The sequence below is a fragment of the Arachis duranensis genome, chromosome 5 (genome assembly GCF_000817695.3).
Source record: "Arachis duranensis cultivar V14167 chromosome 5, aradu.V14167.gnm2.J7QH, whole genome shotgun sequence".
NCBI classification, from domain to species: domain Eukaryota; kingdom Viridiplantae; phylum Streptophyta; class Magnoliopsida; order Fabales; family Fabaceae; genus Arachis; species Arachis duranensis.
The window spans coordinates 105,185,488-105,202,528 of record NC_029776.3 but is presented as its reverse complement, the minus strand read 5'-3'; the positions used below and the strand labels follow the sequence as shown (position 1 = coordinate 105,202,528).

At 34.3% G+C, this 17,041-nt stretch overlaps 2 protein-coding genes across 2 annotated transcripts; both read left to right on the top strand.

Moving 5' to 3' along the window:
* Positions 1-4,323: 4,323 nt before the first annotated feature.
* Positions 4,324-10,136, top strand: LOC127739663 (protein DETOXIFICATION 34-like). The gene is made up of 2 exons (XM_052261878.1): positions 4,324-4,633; positions 9,630-10,136. The coding sequence occupies exons 1-2, from the start codon at positions 4,367-4,369 to the stop codon at positions 10,134-10,136; spliced, it is 774 nt and encodes a 257-aa protein (XP_052117838.1). The 5' UTR covers positions 4,324-4,366.
* Positions 10,137-11,190: 1,054 nt separating this feature from the next.
* On the top strand, positions 11,191-12,289 carry LOC107491121 (protein DETOXIFICATION 35-like). The gene is made up of 4 exons (XM_052261368.1): positions 11,191-11,415; positions 11,760-11,878; positions 11,959-12,045; positions 12,167-12,289. The coding sequence occupies exons 1-4, from the start codon at positions 11,202-11,204 to the stop codon at positions 12,230-12,232; spliced, it is 486 nt and encodes a 161-aa protein (XP_052117328.1). The 5' UTR covers positions 11,191-11,201; the 3' UTR covers positions 12,233-12,289.
* The last annotated feature ends 4,752 nt before the right edge of the window (positions 12,290-17,041 follow it).

Here is a 17,041-nt window from a genome sequence, read left to right as displayed (position 1 = left end):
GACTCACTTACGGGGTTGACACGATAATACATGTAGAGATTGGGGAACCAAGTCCACGACTATGCTTGGGAGGAGTTGAGGAAGTCGTGGAGAAGGACTTGATAGACGAAACGAAGGAAATGACCCACTTGTCGGAGACGGCGTTGAAACAAAGGATGACCCTACATTACAACGCCAGCGTATTAAAAAGAGATTTTGAGCCGAATGACCTAGTCTTGCGACACAACGACGTGGGTCTCCCAACACCAGGAGAAGGAAGTTGGCTGCAAATTGGGAAGGTCCATACAGGAAGTGGTCGGCAGTGGTGCCTATAAGCTGGAATGACTGGACGGAAGGGAGGTTCCCAAAACGTAGAACGCGAGAAACCTAAAAACATTATTCTCCTAGAGGCCGAAGTACACCCGACGGGCAGGCGATGTACCGGTTTAGTATGACTCGTTGCACTTCATATTGCATTACCTCCCATTAGTTGTTTATTTGCAATTCATCATGATATAATCATGTTAAGGCTACGCTAGTTTTCTCTTTTTTCGTTTCATATTTTAATATTATTCAAATTATTCAAATTACTTTGCCAAGTAAAGGTAACCAATTCCATAACGACACGGCATCCCGAGACTGATCACTCCAAGAACCACTGAAGTCGCAAACGCTACAACAAACGGCTACTAAATAAGGCCAAGTTTCAGGTACTCAAACAAAAAAGCCTCGATCTGGCTTCGTTAATTACCAACGAAACGGTAAGCAAGGGCAAGCAAATAGTTAATTACCAATAAAACGGTAAACAAACACAGCAGCAAGTCGTTAAAACGGTAAACAAGCAATTTGTTAACTACCGACAAAACGGTAAACAAGTTCGCTAAAACTACTCAAGTATTCAAAGATCTACACAAATTATAAAAATCCAAACAAGATACAACAAGTGAGATTACATCACTTTTTTGGGATATCGACAATCTTGCCATCCTTAATGGTTTTAAAGACGCTGACGGCCGAGGTATTAAAATCGGGAGCTAACAGCTTCACTTGAGCCTTGATCGCCTCCTCGGTCACCAGGATGGCATTCTTACCTTACTTCACAGTCTCTTGTACTTTTTCTTCAAACCCTGAGCAGCGTTGAGTTGGCCCTCCAAGCTAAGCTCTCGCTCGGTAAGTCGCGCTACGGCAGCATCGAAAGTCTTAACCTTCTCTTCAGAAGCAGCCAACTGTGCCTGCAACAACTTCACCTCTACTTTATACTTTTCATTGGCGCTGACGTACAATTGAAGCTTGTTTTCCAGATTCTGAGCTCCCGCCAAGATGGTCTCTGCCTTCCTTGCTATGGCAGCGGCTCGGAGCAAAGTGCAGTACACCCATTTGACTTGAGAAGCAAGGTCCCCACCAAAGAAGAAGTCCCCTGTACCAGATAGGAGCTGGGAATCGATAAAGCTAATAGCATCAAAGTTTTTCTCCATCACCGTGAGGACCCCCTCAAGGCTGGAGGACGGTTTCCTTTTCCTCGGGTTCTCAACGACGATAACCTCAGGACCTCCACCCTCCGTTTCGACCTCTGGTCGGGGACTTAGACCAGAGCTGGTCCCAGCTGCCTCTCCTTGCGTAGGTTGGGACTGGGCCTCGGCCTCGGCAGCAGAAGGGTGAGGCACCTCATTAGTACGGGTGGCGAAATCGTCATCGCTGCCCTCGAGCAGAAATGTGTTGAATAAAGCATCGAGTCCAACCTGCTCGCCAGCCATTAATACTGAAACAATGGACGAAAGCTCGTTAGTCGGCAAAACGGTTAATCAAGCAACGAAAAATAACAAACACGAGCAAACAACCAAACGACCACACACCTATATAACTCCTAGCCATATCCTGATCACCCATGAGGAGATGGGGGTTAACATGATTCTTGCCAAAGATGGCCAACAGAACGTCGGCAAATTTCTTATTCTCGGGAGACAACCCTTTGTATGTCACCTTTGTGAAGGTGTTAGCACCTGCCCCGAAACTCCAATAAGTTGGGATACAGCGTTCCCCTCCAAGGTCAACCAGAAGGGATGCCGACCTTCGGTGGGATAGACCTTGAAGTACTTATCTTTAAAACCATGATAAGAATCCTCAAACAGGCTAAAAATCCTCTGACCTTGTACAGACCGGAAAGACATGAAGCCTTTCCTGACCCTTCCCTCTTTAGAAGGGTTTGTTAAGGTAAAGAGAAACATTAAAACCTCAACGGAGACCTACAACTCTAAATATTCACAGACCATCTCGAAACAACGGATAGAAGCCCAGCTGTTTGGATGCAGTTGGGATGGTGCTACGTCGCATCGGTTTAGCAGCGCCATCTGAAAAGGGTAGAAGGGTATGTGAATGTCCAAATGGGTGAACATCGCTTTGTATACCCAGATCCAATCGGCGATCCGGGGAGTGTGCAGGTTTAGATGGAATATCCGCTCGTGGTCAGCGGGAATGAAAACCTCGTAGTTAGCTTCTTCGGGGCCTCCTCCATAGAGGTAATCAGCTTGTCGGAACTCCTCAACTGCAAGTTCCTCTAAAGACATCTGATTGGGGATATCCTTCACGTCCAAGGTCACCCAAGCATATCGGTCGTAGGGTGCTCTCGCAATGGGAACCCTCGCGATGAGACGTTGGGCCATACCTACAGTGGCGCACCACTCAGAGTCAGTCTATGAGGTCGGGAGACTGGAATTAACACCAGAAACTACAGTTTGCCTATCCAGTATTTACAGTCAAACAACGGCTAAATCTATAGCCAAAACAAAGCCTAAAAAGCCAAAACCCAAAATGGATACCCCCTAATGTCTGCCTAATATTGGAACTATCCTAGCATGCAATGCAAAACAGGCAATACAGGCGTAGAAGCAACATGCAGAAAAACAACATAAAATGCAAAGTTAAAATAAGAAGAGAAGGAGAAAGGAAACTTACCAGGAGAGTGATGATCAAAGAAGAACTGGATAAATCAAAGAAGAATTGGGTAAATCTCAAGAAAATAGACAGCACAGAGATAGACTCAAAGCAAAGAACTGCAGGAGAAATGAGAGAAAATGAGGGGAACGTGTTGATAGGGGGAAGTTAGAAACGTAAAGGGAGAAGGGAAACTGAAGTGGAAACTAACGCATAGGAAGCGCAAAAGACAAGGGTAAAGTGGACTTTTCACGCAGGGTTTAAATCAGCCATCAAGAGCATTAAATGTCGACACAAGGATCGAGGTGACGAGCCTCACTCGCACGTAGGGGGTACGCCCTTACCACGACTAATGACACACCGACCAAGCGACGATACATGTGAATAGAACGCGCCAACAATGGCGCTTATGGCCGTAGCCGCCATGTTGGGGGGCACTGTTCCGGCCCAGTCCGGCAGGTGCATTATCCGAACCAATCCGAGCAGCCGACCCGACGGGCCTCATGCACCCGGATTGCAACCCGGATACCTACTCCCTGGTAGCCAGTTATGCGACAGCTGGGAGAAGAAGCTTCCAGGAAAGGGACCTCCCCTGTGGGACCTGCCCTACTGACAAAGTATATATGGGAAGGGTCCTACCCCTCTCCCACGGTACGTCACTATCCCATTATTCTCACTGCCATCTGTACCATCTCTGACTTGAGTGTCGAAATGTCATTGCAGGTGGCACCCCCTCATACCGTAGCGGCTCGGGAGGTTGTGAAGTCTCCGCCCTCATCCCCTAGACCCAGATCAAGACTGGTTCCTACCATCACATCCCTAGAGCTCCACCGACCTGTTCGGAACCCGAAGAACCGAATATTATTATTAATAAATATATTTTAAGACTTTCGGCTATATAATTATTGTTAATATAGTTTTCTTTTAAGTTTTCTACTATTTTCACTACTTATTTATCTTTTTATGTGATCTATTCTATATATTGTTGATTTTCCCTCCATATGTTCCTACATGAATTTCTTAACACATTAATAAAAATTTAGTTAAAATGATAAATATTCTGTATTTTGCAAAATAAATAAATAAGGATGTAAGTTGAATGTGTGGTTGAATCACACATTTTTCTATTTATAACGGGATCAACTATTGATTATAGTTTATGCAATCAATCAATGATAGTTAAGTAATTAGTCAAGGTGATTAAGCATACTAATTATGTGGATTAGTTCATTCTAATCCTAACTGCTCCCGCTAAAATCTAAGAAGACAAAACACTATAGCATGATGATGAAGGCCCAACTTCCATGATAAAATCACTTTGAGATAACGTGCCACACAGTGCTTTTCATAATTGAGATAAGACTATAAACAAATTATGATCACATAAGGTTTGTTAGTTAGTATTGTTTGCAAGTTCATAACAAAATATTCATCACCCCTTTACTGAGTTCCAAGAATGGAGGAGACACCATTATTGGTTATGGAAGAATCTACCTCAGAGGCTGATTACATGGCAGTGAAGAGCTTCAAGGATGTCAAATTTGTGTTGCGCATAGAGACAGTGAAGTTATGGAAGATTGCAGCACCAATGGCACTCTCATCACTCTTTAATTTTCTCACAATTTCATCACTCAACATATATGCTGGCCATCTTGGAGACATTGTTCTCTCTTCAATATCTCTTTACTTTGGTGTAATCAGTGCCATCTATTTTACTTTGCTGGTTTGCTTCTCCCCATTCTTCCCAAACTTGCTGCTACATCTTTTAATTAATTAATGTCTATGTTCCCAAAACACACAATTAAAGATAAGGTTAAAACTTAGAAATATGTAACTTTATTCCCTTAAACTTTAGTCCTCATCTTATACTAATAACTACACTTAAAAGAGTAGTTAGTACTAAAATAGAGCATCCTGCGTCGCACCCAAAGAATATAATATAGGCAGTCTAACTTAATAATTATATCAGTAATTGATTTCGGTTTGAATTTTGTGACCTTAAAGTCACAACAGAGAACTCAACTGTTACTCCAGGACTCGCCTAAAAAATAATCGTTATAAAAATAATTAGACTTACTTTCAAATACTCTTTTCTTTGAACATAAATTTTGAATTTCTTATGAGATTATAGCCTATCTCACTATCACTGCCATAATTTAAAAAAACATGAAAGTACTGAAGAAAATCTCATGCCCTAAGCTGTTCAAGCTGTGATGTTGATGGTTTGATGAATCAGAAAGGATTAAGAGAGGGAGAGAGATAGGTTCTTCTCATTATTGGAGAGAATAAAAAATTCCCCTTAGAAAATATTTGTTGAGTTATTACACCTTATATACTATGTACTTTTTTTATGTACTCTCACTAAAAAATAATTACAATGGTAAACCTATTATTGATAAAGAAATAATCTAGGTAACACCCTCCCGCAAGCTAGAATTGTGTAAATCTAACAATCCTAGCTTGGAAACATTGGCAAGAAAAGGACCCGGTGGCAGAGCTTTGGTAAGAAAATCAGCAAGTTGATCCTTGGAACGAACTGGCATAAGATGAATGAGACCAGACAAATGCTTTTCACGAACAATGTGGCAGTCCACTTCAATGTGTTTAGTTCTTTCATGAAAAATGGGATTATTGGCAATGTGAATGGCTGACTGGTTGTCACAGAATAGAGTGATAGACTTTTGAAGCGGCAAGCCAATGAAATCCATTAAGAAAGATAACCAACTAGCTTCACAAGTAGCAACAGCAAGAGACCTATATTCAACTTCTGCAGAGGACTTGGCAACTGTGGTTTGCTTTTTACTCTTCCAGCTAATGAGCGAGTTCCCAAGCATGAAGCAATAACCAGAAATAGAGCGACGAGTATCGGCACAGGTAGCCCAGTCAGCATCGGCAAATCCAGTGAGATGCAGATTAGAAGTAGAGGAGAAGAAGAGACCAGTTGCAGGTCGGCCTTTTAAATATCGGAGTACACGAAAAGCAGCCTGTAGGTGAAAAGTTGTTGCACAGTCCAAAAATGGAAAATGAGTTTCATAAAAAATTACATTTCTGGATATGAAAATTTCCTTTGATTTTAAATCAATAAGTCGAAAACCCTTTGTTCCTAATTTAAAACCAAGAAAAGCTGTTTTTCTGGCTCTTGGGTCTAATTTTGTTCTTGAATTTGTTAATGTGGAGGCATATGCAAGAGAACCAAATACTCTTAAATATGAAAGGTCAGGTAAGTTACCATACAAAAGCTCGTAAGGACTAGCATTATCCAGGTTAGTGCTGGGCAACCTATTAATTAGGTGAATGGTGTGAGCAACTGCGTATTACCAAAAACAATGTAGAATTCCTGATTGAAATAGTAGTGCTCTAGCAATACCTAAAATGTGCTGGTATTTTCTCTCTACAATCCTGTTTTGCTCTGGTGTTTTCACACAAGAGCTTTGGTGTAAAATTCCAGTTGATGCAAAAAAGAATTTTAGAGTGAACTCTGGCCCATTGTCGGTCCTTATACACATAACTTTTTTTCAAATTGTACTTTGACAAAATTCACAAAATTAATAACCAATTGTGATACTTCAGATTTGGTTTTGATAAAAAAAATCCAAGTGAATCTGCTCTTGTCATCCACGACAATTAAAAAATACCTATGTCCTTCATTGGAAGGGACAAAAATAGGACCCCAGATATCCATATGAACTAAATCAAAACAATCTTTTATTTCAGTTGTACTAAGATTAAAAGATAATTTCTTTTGTTTTACAAAATGACAGGATTCATAAGGAAGTTTTGAAGCAATACAATCTATAAAAGGATAATACTTTTTTAGAAAAATTAATTTATGCATGGGTATGTGTCTTAATCTAAGATGCCAAATGTTGTTGTGCTCACTGTGTGAAGGTGTGGTGGGATGAGTAGTAGTAGTAGTTACCGCCAATGAAGCTTGTTTTGTTGGAAGAGGGGGAAAGTGAGAGAATTCTGGTTCTCTACTCATTGTATATAACCCTTTTATATACTCAGCAATACCAATCATCTTTGATGTGGATCAATCTTGTATCTCACAACACTTATCATTGATTAACAATTGACAATGTAAGTTTGAGGTTAACTTTGACACAGAGATCAGTTTAAAATCAAAAGAAGGAATGTATAAAACATTTTTGAGAAAAATTTTTAGAGAATGTGATTGTACCAATGATGGTGCTAACAGTTTTGGTCCCATTTGAAAATATCACATTGATTAGAGCAATATTTTGAAAGCTTGCAAAATCTTTTAAGTCAAAAGTCACATGATCTGTTGCACCGGAATCAATGATCCATAGTGCAGATTTTGGAGTGATAATGCTCATAATTCTCGCATTAAAATGTAATGCAATGGTTTTACCTGGAGTAGAAGTCTGAATGGAATTAGTCAAAATTTGATTTGTATTATGAGGTTGTTGCTGTACATTTTTGTCTTTGATCAACTCTAACAAGGCAAATCTTTGCTCTGGAGTGAATCCAGATCTTGATATTCCAATGTTCTCTTGGAGACAATTGAGCTGGAATTGTTTGTCACTGAGTATATCATCATGCCCCTCAGTGATCACGTGATTGATGATGGTGTTATGTTGCTGCTGTTGATAGAAATGGGAGGAGTATCCATACTTCTTATAGCATACATCTTCTGTGTGGCCTTGCTTGTTGCAATGAGAGCAAGCCAATGTAGCTCCACGACCTCTGCAATGGGAGGATCTGTTTGCCATGTTTGCCATTTTGAGAAATCAATGAATCACAGAGTAATAGGGATTCAGATCTTCTTCCTTCCAACTCGTTGATCGGAANNNTTATACACTTAACTTGTTTTTCAAAATGTACTCTGACAAAATTCACAAAATTAATAACCAATTGTGATGCTTCAGATTTGGTTTTCATAAAAAAAATCCAAGTGAATTTGCTCTTACCATCCACCACAGTCAAAAAATACCTATGTCCTTCATTGGAAGGGACAGAAATAGGACCCCAGATATCCATATGAACTAAATCAAAACAATCTTTTATTTTAGTTGTACTAAGATTAAAAGATAATTTCTTTTGTTTTGCAAAATGACATGAATCACAAGGAAAATTTGAAGTAATACTATCTATAAAAGGATAATACTTCTTCAGAAAAATTAATTTATGCATGGGTATGTGTCCTAATCTAAGATGCCAAATGTTGTTGTGCTCACTGTGTGAAGGTGTGGTGGGATGAGTAGTAGTAGTAGTTACTGCCAATGAAGCTTGCTTTGTTGGAAAAGGGGGAAAATGAGAGAATTCTGGTTCTCTACTCATTGTATATAACCCTTCTATACACTCAGCAATGCCAATCATTTTTGATGTGGATCTATCTTGTATCTCACAACACTTATCATTGATTAACAATTGACAATGTAAGTTTGAGGTTAACTTTGACACAGATATCAATTTAAAATCAAAAGAAGGAATGTATAAAACATTTTTGAGAAAAAAATTTTTAGAAAATGTGATTGTGCCAATGATGGTGCTAACAGTTTTGGTTCCATTTGGCAATATCACATTGATTGGATCAATATTTTGAAAACTTGCAAAATCTTTTAAGTCAAAAGTCACATGATCTGTTGCACCGGAATCAATGATCCATAGTGCAGATTTTGGAGTGATAATGTTCATAATTCTCGCATTAAAATGTAATGCAATGGTTTTACCTGGAGTGGAAGTGTGAATGGAATTAGTCAAAATTTGATTTGCATTATGAGGTTGTTGCTGCACACTTTTGTCTTTGATCAACTCTAACAAGGCAAATCTTTGCTCTGGAGTGAATTCAGATCTTGATATTCCAATGTTCTCTTGGAGACAATTGAGCTGGAATTGTTTGTCACTGAGTATATCATCATGCCCCTCAGTGATCACGTGATTGATGGTGGTGTTATGTTGCTGCCATTGGTAGAAGTGGGAGGAGTACCCATGCTTCTTATAGCATACATCTTCTGTGTGGCCTTGCTTGTTGCAATGAGAGCAAGCCAATATAGCTCCACGACCTCTGCAATGGGAGGATCTGTTTGCCATGTTTGCCATTTTGAGAAATCAATGAATCACAGAGTAATAGGGATTCAGATCTTCTTCCTTCTAACTCGTTGATCGGAACAGCTATGTTCACCAAGAAAGAATCTTGCGAAATAGCCTCTCATCAAACTCTATTGGATGAGTTTGAAGGAAGAGGTAAGAATGGGGGAAAGAAAATGTCGAAAGAAAAATTAGGGATAGAAAGAGAATGGCAAAATTGGATTCGCAACTTTTTCTTCTTTTTTTTTTTTGATTCACAGCTTGGTTGTTCTCCACGCTCACCGCACCATGAAGAAAATCTCATGCCCTAAGCTGTTCAAGCTGTGATGTTGATAGTTTGATGAATCAGAAAGGATTAAGAGAGGGAGAGAGATAGGTTCTTCTCATTATTGGAGAGGATGAAAAATCCCCTTTAGAAAATATTTGTTGAGTTATTACACCTTATATACTATGTACTTTTTTTTATGTACTCTCACTAAAAAATAATTACAATGGTAAACCTATTATTGATAAAGAAATAATCTAGGTAACACCTTTTCGTCTAGTAGTTAAAACCAGATTATTAAATTAATTATTGAAAGATATATATATAGTCCTTGATACCAATGTTTATTGTTATATATTATTATTATTATTATTGATGAAGAAATTTGATGGAAAAATTGCAGGTTGGTATGTCATCTGCATTAGCAACACTATGTGGACAAGCTTATGGAGCAGGGCAAATTCAATCCACTGGAATTTATGTCCAAAGATCATGGATTGTGTTAGTTATGACCTGCATAATCCTCTTACCAACTCACATATATGCAACAGAAATCTTAAAGTTTCTTGGCCAAGACAAAGAAATAGCAAATCTTGCAGGCAAGTATGCAATGCAAGCAATTCCCACCATGTTCTCCTATGCTATTGTTTTTCCAATTCAAAGATTTCTTCAAGCACAGAGCAAGGTCAATGTGATCATGTTCATGTCACTTGTGTCACTAATACTACAAAATCTGTTGCTTTATATATTCATCTATGCAATGGAATTGGGTACAACAGGGTTAGCTATGGCCAATAACATCACATGTTGGTTCAGTCTCTTGTTGTGTATGTTGCTGGTTGGTGCAAGGAAGGTTGGAGTGGTTTTTCTTGGTTGGCTTTCAAAGATTTGTGGCCATTTACTTGGCTAAGCCTTTCTTTATCTCTTATGAATTGCTTGGAGCAATGGAATGGTACTTTCATTGTGTTGCTTGCTGGTCAACTAGACAACCCTACTATTTCTCTTGCTTCTTATAATATTTGGTGAGACAATCAAACTTAGATTGCTTAGGAATTAGGATACACCTTTCTCTATTATTGGTACTTATATAAGTAGAGATAGTCAATAATAATGTTAAAAAATTGGTAATTTTGAAGAAGTTTATAATCTTTCAACAGTGAAAAAGAAAATAATAATAATAAGTTATTTAAAATAACAATATTATTAGATTAGATCTCTTCTATTCTCTTTGTTACAAAACAGTTTTAGAATAGTGCTCGATTTTGCAATAAATAGGATTTATGATAGGAAAAAAATGTTAGAGGGTATCAATTTTTTTTTCAGTAATTAGCTATTAATGTTTAAAAGTGTGGGTTAAAAGTATGTTATTGAATTACTAGCCTAAAAAAATTGGATTAATGACTAAAAACAATAAATTTTAATGGCCCTTAAACGTTTCTGTAAAAAAATAGTTATTCAATAGATTTTAATTAGACTCAGCCACCAATACCAAAGTCATACTAAGTGGTTACTAAATCAATTATTAAGGGTTTAACGCCCGGTATTTTGGAAGTTGATCATTTCTAGTGAAAAAAAAAATTGGATGGTGTTCAGTGTTTAATCTCACTTTTCATTATTCTCTCACTCCTCCTATTTATTTTTGCTCCCACTTATATAGAATTAAAGGTAATAAATCACACTTTATTCTCTCAAGTGTTAAAAAAAATAGAGAGGATCTATTTCCCGATATTTTTTAGATAATTTCTTGTAGTGCATGCTTTTCTCTACTAACATGTATTTATGTTCTAGCTTCAATATCTGTGGTTGGTACACCATGCTGATGCTTGGAGTCAATACTGCTATAAGGTGAGGGGACAAGCTAAGATTAGATACTAATATGAATGTAAATATTCCCTTTAATATTTAGGATTAGTCACTAATTATGGATTTTTCTGTGGCTCCAACATCAAGTGTTCGAATCTCTAACACACTTGGGATGTCGCATCCAAGAGCAGCCAAATACTCATTCTATGTGACAATGTCTCAGTCTCTCTTCATTGGAATTTTATTCTTGATTTTTGTTTTGCTGAGCAAAGAGCATCTAGCTCTCATCTTTACCAACAGCGAGGATATGATTAGAGCTGTGTGCGATTTAGCATACCTGCTTGCTGTAGCCATTCTTCTTAGTAGTCTCTCACAAGTTATATCAGGTATTTAATTACTTGCTTTGGTAAGTCCAAACTAAACCTACAAAGCACATAAAAAAAATTTGTATTTTATTTGGTAATAAACTAGGATAAGTTATAAAAGTTTAATTTTTTTATTTAAAAAATTTGAAAAAAAAATATAATAATAAAAAATAAATTATATCTCTTGTTAATGTATCTGTGTCTTTTCTGTTAGAATAAACACAAAATATACTAATTCAATTTCTCTAAACATAATGTCTCTATTAATATCTCATTTGTCAAACATAATTTTATGTTTCTGTATCAGTGTTTCGTGCATATATAATTAGGAAAAACAAAAGAATCCTCATTGTGTGTTTTATTAGGTGTGGCAATTGGGAGTGGATGGCAAGTTATGGTTGGATACATAAACTTGGCATGTCATTACATTGTTGGACTCTCTCTTGGCTATTTTCTGGGTTTCAATAAACATTTGGGGGTTAAGGTAATAATTAAGCATCTTCTAATAGCACATGCATATAAAATGTGTCTTCCTTTATTAAGAAATTTCAGAATTTCTCATAGGGTCTGTGGGGAGGCACAATGTGTGGCAGTATCATCCAGATTTTTGTGCTTATAGTCATTATTTGGAAGACCAACTGGACCAAGCAGGTAAATCAAATTTAGATCTTTTTAATTAATTAATGATTCATGTAATGCTAATTATCACACCAAGTTATTTATAATTAAGCTATATACGAGTTTAATTAACGTCAAATAAATATGATTGTAGGTGGAGCAAACAGCTAATCGCATGCGAATATGGGGCTCCAAGAATTTCCAGAAGGACATGATCTAAAATTGAAAGTGTGTTGGATATGTGTATAACTGTAATATAATATTCCATGGGGAATACTACGGTACAAATGTTAGATACAGATATTTTTTTAGTGCTTTTATTTAAGGACACGTGCCTTTGCTCTTTCCTGTAGCGATCAGAGCTTATAATCATGGCTTATGAAAAAACTGGCTTGGCTGAAAGGCTGAAACATACACTGTAACATGATTTATATTTTTTTTTGGACAGTGTGGTTTACATGTTGAGATGTCCAATTACTTTGTTTGGACTATTGGACTTATTTTCGTTTTGTCAGGCAAGTGTGACTCATTGTGTCCTTACTTTTTTAATAATTAAAAAAATTATTAGTATTATTATATGCTGGATCATTGATTAATTATATTAGTATATTAGACATAAAAATAAAATAAGTATTATTATTAGTATATTAGATATAAAAAAAATTATATGTAAGTAACTCATAATGTATAATGTGTATTGTAATATAATAGTAGTAAGTATTTTAAATAATAATAATATATTACATATAAATATGTAATAAATTTATAATAAATATAGACTAAAATCAAAATAATAGTTAGTCTATTTAATTAATTATAATAATAAATATATATATTTTAATGATTGTGTCACTAATTTAAAAAAAATATTCTTATTTTATATTGAATAATAAATTGTGTATAAAACATTCTTAAAATAAAAACGTCTTGACCATTTGTGCTTTTTTTAAATCATTAAATCACATAAGTTTAATACACAATTAATTTTCAACGTTAAACTGAAACTTCGATTAATTTTTAAGCTTAAACTTTTGGGTGATCTCAAGTTTTTTCTGGGTTTAGAACTTGCACACTCTAAAGATAGCATCGCACTTACTCAAAAAAAGTATGCGTTATCATTATTGGAAGAGATAGGTTTATCTAGGATGTAAGCCTGTCACCACGCCTATGAATGTAAATCTAAAATTTTGAGCTGGTGAAGGCGATCCCGTACCTGACCCGTCCTACTATAGAAAATTGATTGGCCGCCTCATGTATTTAACAATTTTCAGACTAGACATTACCTTCGCAGTAGTGAAATTGGCCCAATTTATGTCCGATCCACGCCTTCCCCATTTGAATGCCACTCATCAGGTCCTTCGTTACTTGAAAGCTGCACCGGGACAAGGGCTCCTTTTCTCCTCTAAGTCAAATTCAATCTCACTATGTACACTGATGCGAACTGGGGTGGTTGTTTAGATATGAGGTGATCCACCACTGAGTATTGCACTTTTTTAGGTGATTCTCTGATATCGTGGAAGAGTAAGAAACAAGATGTGGTTTCTAGAAGCTCGATCGAGGCTAAATATCGAGCGTTGGCAAATGCTGCTTGTGAGGTCCTTTCGCTCGTTGCCTTTCTAAAATTCATGCACATTGAGGTCCACTCAACCATGGTTTTTTGCGACAACATATCGGGTATTCAGATGTCTACCAATCTAACGTTACATGAAAGGTCCAAACATATCGAAATCGACTGCCACTTTATTCGAGAGAAAATCGCTTCTGGAATTATCAAGCTAGTGTACGTTCCAAGCAAGCATCAATTTGCAGATATTCTCACTAAAGCACTCCCCGCACTTCAGTTTCAATTTCTCATGGTCAAAGTTAAGAACATACAACATGTATGCTCTAACTTGAGGGGGGACTATTAGATGTATTAATTAGTAGCATAAATTAAAGTTAGTTAAAAATTAAATTAGTTGTACTAATTAATTAGAAATAAGACTCAATTAGTCATATGTTTGATCAACTTCATTATAGTGCATGTATATAAATCTTCCATTAAAAATATCAATAACAAATTTCACTTTTTCTTTCTTTCTGTTTAATAGAAATTACCAAAAAAACTATTTATGAACCTACTTAGCCATTTGAATGAAATAAGTAATTATATTGAAAATTGTGATTTAAAATCTTTTACTTATCACCAGTAATTAACTAATTATCATATAACATTTCTTTAAATGAGAATTATTTTGTTAATGAAAATTTTGTGGTTTAAAAGCTAAATTAATATTTATATTGTTCACAAACTTATAAATTTGATAACCTTTTTAACTTGTTTTTGTTATATTTGATTTATTTCAACTTCTTCTATCTTTATCTCTAATTTAATTGTGTCATATTTGATTTATTTCATTTTGTCTTGTTATTAAAATTGTTCATCCTTATCAATTCACCTCTTTTTAAAGTATTTTGTACTTATTGAGTAATAGATTTTAAATGGGTAAAGTATTAAATTTGTCTCTTATGTTTGGGCGTAATTCTGTTTTGATTCTTAAGGTTTAAAGTGTCCTATTTGAATCTAAAAATGTTTCATTTAGCATCAATTTAGTCCTACAATGAGGTTAAAGTTAAATAATTAATGGAATGTCCTACATAACAACAGTACAAGAACAAAATCGATAATCTGAAGAACAAGTACAAGCTACAGAGGCACAAAATCAACCATTGATGCATCAATACATTTATTTATCATTCTCTTTAGTTTTATAGAAAATATTTTATTTATATTATAAGAAAAATAATAAAGAAATGTATTGATGCATCAACGGTTGATTTTGTACCTCTGGAGCTTGTACTTGTTCTCCAGATTATCGATTTTATTCTTGTACTATTGTTACGTAGAATATTCTATTAATTATTTAAGTTTGACCTCACTGTGGGACTAAATTGATGTTAAATGAAACTTTTTGGGAATTCAAATAGGACACTTTAAACTTTAAAGACTAAAACAGAATTACACTCAAACATAGGGGACCAATTTAGTACTTTACCCATTTTAGATTTTTTTCATTTTTTTTTCATTTTTATACCTAACATTTTATATGATTAATAAAAGATTTCAAATAAAAAAAATTAACTATTCAATTTTATTTAACTTTTTCTTAATTACTTTAAATTTTTATCGATTATAGAAAATATCATTCACAATTAGGGATGTATATTAAAAAACTAAAATATGGTTAATCGGTAAAAAAATCAGACCCATATTTTAGTTAACCAATTTAATAAAATAATTTTAAAATCATATTCATATTTTTTTAAATTAATTAACCAAAACCAAATAAAAAAAACGATTTTTAACTCGTTAACCAAAATCAAATTAAATTTTTAAAAATTTTAATTTTATTTTTTTATAAAAAAAATTTCAATTTTAAAAAAAAGTAGTTTTTTAAAAAAAACTAATTTTTTAGTATAAAAACCAATATTTTGGTCTAAACATTAATTTTTTGTTCAAAAACCGGTTTTATTTTTTTAAAACTAATTTTTTAATTCAAAATCGGTTACTTTTTTTTAAATTGATTTTTATTTTTATAACGGATAAAAAACCGGTTATAAAATTTTATAACTGGTTAATAACCAGTTTTATCATATAAAACTAATTTAGTTAATTAACCAAGACTAAATTTTTGGTTAACCAAAAAATATGTTTGGTTTTTAGATTAACTAAACCATGTATAATCTTATTCACAATGCACTATATTAGATATAATTTTCAACTATAAATATTTCATACCTGCTACACATACAAGTTTTTTTAGCATGCAAGTTTATACAAGTTAATCCTAACCCAACAAAACTCACTTTCATAATGAGCGCGTGAAATCACGCTATTCCTCCTCCAACGCTTGTATCTTGCATTCCTCCTCCTCCTCCAATGTTTGTATCTCGCATTCCTCCTCCTCTTTCTCCTTTTCCTCCTCTTCTTTCTTCTTTTTCTTCTTGGCATTCTTCCTTCTTTTTTTTCGCGTCCCGTCTTCTTCTTAGAGTGTTTCATCCTCTTCGTCGTTCTTTTTATTACTGTGGTTGTTGCTGCACTTTTGTTGCTGCACTCAAGATATGAACATGAACGCATCTCGGATACACTGCATCTGAGATATGCTTATATTTTGATATGGACCAGTGCATCCGAGATACGTTCGAAAATGCAAGACGGAGGCACTACATTTGAGATATAGTCAACATCCGATATGGTTATAATATAAATAAAAATAGCATAACAGATCAAAAAAATTACATAACTAATTAAATTTGTGTTAACATAATTTTTTAAATAGTAAATTTAAATTCTCCTGAGAGAATTTATTAAATATTTTAATATGAGAATTTTTTTAAATACCGTTATATATAAAATTTAAGAGCATATTAATATTTTTATATTCTATTTATGATTTATAATTTAAGGAGAGACAAACAAAAGTGAAAAAAAGAAAGATATTTATTTTTATTAGAAATTTGAAAATAAATTAATAAGCACGTATAGATTAATATATTTGTTTCTATTATTATATTATCTTTGTTCTCGTTAAAATTTATGTTAAAAAAAATTATATTATTAAATTTAACATGAAATAATATTTATTTTATTATAAGTATTAAAAATAAAAATAAATAAATAAACAAATTTAACATTAATAAATATTGATATATAATATATTTTTAAAACTAACCAAGCTTAATTAATTAATAAGATAAAATTTAATGGATTTTTTATTTAAATTAAATAAATATTATATTTTTTAATTTAAATAAAAAAAATCCAAAATTTAGTTGTCTAAACATAAATGAAATTATTAGTTTTTTTCAAAAATTGGTTAAGAGAAAAAGAATATTATTTAATTATTAATATTCTTTAAATTGTTAATATATCAAATTAATTTAACAACATATATAAAACACAATATTTAATCATTTTAAAATAAAGAAAAGAAACTTTATAAACATATCGGATTTTGATCATATCTTGGATGCAGTACCTCCATTCTGC

Coding starts and splice junctions, on each gene's coding strand:
- LOC127739663 (XM_052261878.1), top strand. CDS start 4,367: ATGGAGGAGACACCATTATTGGTTATGGAAGAATCTACCTCAGAGGCT. Junction 4,634..9,629: donor CCATCTATTTTACTTTGCTG/GTTTGCTTCTCC, acceptor GAAAAATTGCAG/GTTGGTATGTCATCTGCATT.
- LOC107491121 (XM_052261368.1), top strand. CDS start 11,202: ATGTCGCATCCAAGAGCAGCCAAATACTCATTCTATGTGACAATGTCT. Junction 11,416..11,759: donor TCTCTCACAAGTTATATCAG/GTATTTAATTAC, acceptor GTGTTTTATTAG/GTGTGGCAATTGGGAGTGGA. Junction 12,046..12,166: donor AGACCAACTGGACCAAGCAG/GTAAATCAAATT, acceptor ATATGATTGTAG/GTGGAGCAAACAGCTAATCG.